The 5,913-nt window shown below is 40.2% G+C and overlaps 1 protein-coding gene across 1 annotated transcript; it reads right to left on the reverse strand.

Annotated features, from left to right (window-relative positions):
• Window positions 1–529: 529 nt before the first annotated feature.
• snai2 (snail family zinc finger 2) lies at window positions 530–3,240 on the reverse strand. Its single transcript, XM_041992326.1, is given in 9 exon segments — window positions 530–1,352; window positions 1,355–1,426; window positions 1,711–1,743; window positions 1,746–1,787; window positions 1,790–1,835; window positions 1,837–2,090; window positions 2,093–2,176; window positions 2,179–2,229; window positions 3,192–3,240. Coding segments are annotated over 9 exon segments (738 nt in total). The 3' UTR covers window positions 530–1,245.
• Between the last annotated feature and the right edge of the window lie 2,673 nt (window positions 3,241–5,913).

Genomic DNA, 5,913 nt, shown 5'->3' on the forward strand with positions numbered 1-5,913 from the left:
ACCAGGCACGCTACAATAATTGCAATGAGTCAATACTAAGATTAAAAAAAAGAAGAAAAATACAAAACATATTTCATTGAATTAACTTAAAAGCTACTTTGAATGTATGAGTTTTAAAATTAGGATGACTTTTTTAAGCACTACACTTTCATACTTAAACTTAACACACACTTAGACAAAGACAGAGTTTTGGGCCCTCAAAGGGTGTAACAAGTAAGTGCAGATCAATATAGCTAGTATGTGTTAAATTTCAAGATTGTTTGATGTCTGGACAGTTCACAGGGAACAGGTTCAGACCTGACAGAACTGAATCACCTCTCTTCTTAGTTTTACATCCTCTTAACATGAGATGGTGCAAGCTGGATTAAATATCACTCACTTTACTGCATGATTCTTCCTTTACTGTATGATTTTCCCTTTGAAGCATGCAACAATCAATGAGTCCTGCTAAGTCCCTCTGAAAAGGCTGCTCTTACATCAAAGCTAATAAGGTCTCAGAGGAAAAGGAAGTTAGGAGATACCAAACAAATTATACAAAATGTTATTTATTTTTAAAAGTGTCATGAAAATATGAAAATATCAAAATCATTCAGCATCACAGTTTTCACTGTTAATGTACAATCATCTCAGTCACGACTTACATTCAATATATAAAAATATAAAAGGAACCTGTTGCTGAAAAATACATCATATTGCTGAGTAAAACTGAGGCACTTGTTTTGCTATTCAAGTGCTGATACACTGTTACAACAGACTGTGCAAAAGTTATAATAATCTCCCACTAAATCTAAGTTTGCACTTGTTCCCTATGTAGCAATGGCTTCAGTATTCCACTGGTTATAGTCATACTGCCAGTCATAATGCACCTTTTGGTAGTATTTGTATAAAAAAGTGGAGCACTGCATAAAAGCCCTTGAGAAACATGGTACAAACTCTGAAAACAACATTATGAGGCCTATAAAACTTTCTAGACATGCAGAAAAGTGCATGAATAGCACAGGCAGGTGAGTACATGGTTTGACAAAGCTGGACACTGATTGCAATCACTGAACACTGATTGAAATGAGGAGAATCTTGTGAGCGCTGGGCTATTTCTCACTCGACATGAAAGGACCAGTTGTAAGAAAAGAGTCTGCATATCTGTCAGCAAACCCCCTTGGTGTGATTCCCTGACACTTCTCCATGGGCTTGGAAAAATAAAGAAGAAACAGAGGGGAATTTCTGGTGGTGGAAAAGTATCCCAGTTCAGTGTGCTACACAACAACCAGATTCCTCATGCTTGTGCAGAAGAGACATCCTGGAGAAGGTTTTGGGAGCAGTTCTTGCATTGGTATTTTTCACATCCGAATGGTCTGTAGGTGAGCCCTGAGATTGGACCTGTCTGCAAATGCCCTATTGCAGTGAGGGCAGGAGAAAGGCTTTTCACCTGGGGAAGCAGACATGAGAAAGAACACTATCAGCAGCTGAACACAATGCATTTTCATTCAAATGTGAAGTCAAATAGGCATCTTGGCCATTATATTTGGCTTCTTAAACACAGACTTGATAACATAGCAAAAGGAGATAAAACCTTTTTGTTCAGTCTAACAACAAAACAGGGTTTGATGCAACTGCTGAAACCAGTAAATCAAAAACCATGTTGTATCTCTGTGTGTGTGCCAGCTCTCTCCTCACTCAAGAGGCCCCACTCCTCATTCCCCATCCACTCACCCGTGTGCGTCCTGATATGTCCTTGGAGCAGCACGGTCTGGAGAAAGCTTTCCCGCATATTTTGCAAACACAAGGCAAGTGTGAGTCCTGATGTGCATTTTGAGAGCTCCCAGACTAACATACTCCCTTCTCGCAGTATTTACAGCTGAAGGATTTCCTCGTTTGGGCGTCGCAGTGCAGCTGTTTGTGCTTCAGCAGTCCAGAGTACGTGGAGTAGGATTTGCTGCACAAACTACATTGAAACTTCTCTGCCTCCACTCCGTGAGGTTCTGAAAGTTTAGGCAGCATCTGCTCGTCTTCATCACTCCTTGGACTTTCTGAGCCGCTGTGGTCTTTAGAGGAGGTGTCGGAGAGAGATGAGGGGTATCCAGAGATGGGGAGAGGTCATTGGGCAGCGGCGACCACGGCAAGTTACTGGTAGTCCACACAGTGATGGGGCTGTATGCTGCCGGGCTCAGGATCTCCGTCTGGGGATGACAGACAGAGGGAGACCCTTGTAGAAGTGCGGTGTGATGAACACTGAAATAAGGAGAGCAAAAGGAAATGTTATCAGCTGTTGGCTGTCATCGCTGGAGTGCGGAGCGCAGATTTTAAAATGAACTTCTGCAAAGTAAAAACGAGTGAAACGCATCTGGTAGAACTTTATAAAGACAGCTGCCTTCCTATAAAAAGAAAAAAATTACCTGTGGGCTTTCCAGCTCACTATAATTTGGCTTCTTTGCGGAGTTTTATGTGTTTCTTGACTAGAAAAGAGCGTGGCATCTTGAAAACAAGAGGACAACTTTTGAAAAACTTTTTTCCCCCTCAGTTAATAATCGGTCAACTTTGCTGCGTAACGACGGAAATTATTATTGCTCAAGTCCAATGGTGTGTCATGGTGCGTCGCTGCGCTCTTGGAAACAGTGGTAGCTGGTAGCTGTAAAGAGCTGTAAATACTCCCGATCAGGTGCATGGGAGGAGCCATCCACTTCAATTTACATATACAAGGGGGCTCAAACCAATTAAATCTCTCTTTAACTTAACGGCTTTAAAAATGTGCATTTAGCCTCTAGGAGCGCACAGCCCCCTCAACTGGGAAGGGTTACTGCCATTTCTTTGCAGTAAGACAGGTGATTATCACAAGTCCTGTGCTTCAAGGGTGCAAGTGTGTAAGCATGAGCAGAAGGCGTTTCCCTTGCCAAAAGAAGAAGGAGAAGAGAGAGAGAGAGAGAGAGAGAGAGAGATGAGAGAGAGAGAGAGAGAGACCATAGATAGATCTCAAAAGCTTAGAAATGTCATCTCTAATGGAATCAGTGCATTGAGTGTACACAGTGTCACTGATAAATGGGTTAGGGACTGCTCAGGATTTGCCAGGCTGGCTGGCATATTTCAATTGAGAATGCAACCAGCATGCTTTACTTTTCTCATACTTAATCTTCTTGAGAAATTCACACAGTTAAACAGATAAATGACCATGGGGTCCATGAAAACCATTAACTGACCAAACTTCACTTTCAGTGTGACGCAGTTTCTGTGTGGAGGAAGCCACATGTTTCCAACGCAATAAGGTATTTTTCCCTGAAATGTCAATTTAAGTGTAGTCCCTCTCAAGGTCAGTATGATAATCAAATTTATCCCACTGAACTGGGCAAGGAGAGGCAAACTTAGCAGTGTACGCCCCTTGTGTTGGAGTCAGATCTTCTGAGGGTGAGGTGCAACAAAGTAGGAAAAAAAAAAGAAAAAAAAGAAGCACAAAACACAAAGGCAAAAGCTTAGCTATGGTGATATAGAAATCAACTCCTGGAGCAGTTTGATTGGCTGGGTCAGCAGATATGAAAAGCTCCTTATGTCTGGGGCAAGCCTTAAGTTAATTGTGAACTGCTTATCTTATCTAGAAAACATAATTGCAGCTCATGAAGAGTTTCCCTTTGTGCCTGCTTGGATTATAAAGGGAAGGGAAGGTTATCTGCACATAATAACTCCTGCACTGTCCGCAGATTCAGCACTCTGTAGGTAAGCATGATGGGTGAGGAATAGTTGTGTTCCCTGGTGATCTAGCAAAAAATGTTGCGCACTCTTAGGTAAATGCTTGAAATCAATACCAACAAAATCATATTCAAGAGGCGAGCATGCTTGATCAGGTGAAAAGAGTCTACTTGCAGTTTTCATGCTTCAACCTCTGTTTTCTGCTTTCGTGTGGATGCTCTTCTACCTGACAGGGGGAGTGAAAACATGCAGCGAGGACTCACATTGAATTGCATAACTCTAGAAAAGCTTCATATGTAGTTTATGAACTTGAAAATGAAATAAAAGGGTTTTCCAATCGTGGCTTGCATCAGGTCATCGCTGTGCCATGTAACAACAGTAAAACTGTGCTCAGTTTAATGTAAACATGGTTTTGATTATCTGGTCAAGCATGGGTGAAAGGATAACATGCAGGAGTCACATGGCACACAGTCTGTGCATCTTCGTCTTCTGTGCGTTCCTGGGATTTTCATCTAGATAAATAGATGGTGTTTTATGGTATTGAGACGCGTGGTTTCTCCATCATCCATTGTCTTTATTTTCTAACATCTTTAACACTGAACTTATGATTAGTGTTAAGAGCAGAAGGACCTAAATAAGTCATGAGTATTTATTTTTTTTTGTTTTGTTTGCTTTGATTATTCTTATTAAATGTGATCCATGCTTATTCATTTTTTTCTTTAGGTGTGATCTTTGTAAGAGCATATAACATACTACCTTCTCTACAGAGGCTTTTGTTGACTTTTAATCGTCATATAAGATATGTGGGCATGTAGGTTTGTCAGTGTAAACATATCTAAATGTCTGCAGTATTTTATGGTAGCTTTGTTTTGTTTTTGGTTTAAAATCTTTCATTTTTTAAATAACATTCATGATCTGTGTCTAAATAAGAAAAAACAATCTATAAAGTTTAAAGCTGAAAAGCTCTAAGATTCATTACTTCTTCAAGCTTGCCTGTTGTTACATTTTCAGTCAAATATTTCCAATTTCTTACTGTGATTGCTTTTTTTTCCTCATTGCGTGCTGCCCACTTCAAACCATTGAGGAGCGCACAGACATGAACATAATTACAGAAACCTCTCATGTGAAATAACTTCATCTGTCCTAATTTTGGCATATTGCTATCTGTAATTCATCTTTGCTTGCATTAAAAATCTAAAGTATGATATGTTTTTAGAGGACTGCCATCTTTTATATGCAGTCAATTAACGGCAGTTTTTACTGCATTTGTGAAAAAAGCAAAAACAAAATCAAAATGGATTTATTACTGTTCTGAAAAGGTCAAATAAAATCAACTGAGAAGGTTTTGGTTAAGATGGTTAAGTAAGCAAGCACTTCCATTTATTATCTTCCAATCACATCATGGCCCTCGGCGTAGATAACCTCAAGAACAGCTGTAGGCTAAAAGAGCAGTACTGAGCAGCAGGTTTCGACCCTTAATTAACAAGCCTTAATTAAGAGACTGCCGCCTCAGACAGAAATATGCACATGCTCCTCGGTTTAGAATAATTGCTGCCTATACTATGACATGCCACTCAGGTCAGTAGACAACTGGAAACGCAGATGAGGTCGTCTTGCCTCATGTGGAGAAACAGCAGGATCTTTCAGCTGGCATGATGACAGCATGGAAAATGAGATGCACCTGGTCAGCATGCACAGCTGCTCAGGAGAGGGCCTCAGGGAGATTTCAAATACTATACTGAGTGACTGAATGTGTATATTGAGTGTGTATATGTGTTTTCACTGACAGCACAAAATGAGTCATAAGAGTCTGACTGTGCAAGACAGAGAAAATCCACCTATGTGTGTGTATTTCTTTTAGCCTGTTTGGTTAAGAAAGTTGTATCTCAGAGTCAGGCCATGGTGTGAACTTTGAAGGAGCTGCACATTGAAGAAAACCAAAAAGGATTCAGCTGTCTTTCTTTTGCTCATCTATCTGCTGCTAAGTCTTAATCTGAATACATCATTTAAGAGGGAAGCTTGCATTTATCCACCAGTCATGACTCCTTACATAACCTCATGTCTTTGTATATAACTTTCCTTAAGTCTATCATGACATCAAAGTACCTGACCCTCAAATTTAATGATTTATAAGTGCTATATTCGTAACCAGAAGAGAGAGATTCCTTGGCAATGTAGGATAAAAGTAGAACAGATCTCTGCACCTGACCTTTACTATCACAACTAATGTTTCCCCTC

This window comes from Melanotaenia boesemani, chromosome 8 (genome assembly GCF_017639745.1).
Source record: "Melanotaenia boesemani isolate fMelBoe1 chromosome 8, fMelBoe1.pri, whole genome shotgun sequence".
NCBI classification, from domain to species: Eukaryota; Metazoa; Chordata; class Actinopteri; order Atheriniformes; family Melanotaeniidae; genus Melanotaenia; species Melanotaenia boesemani.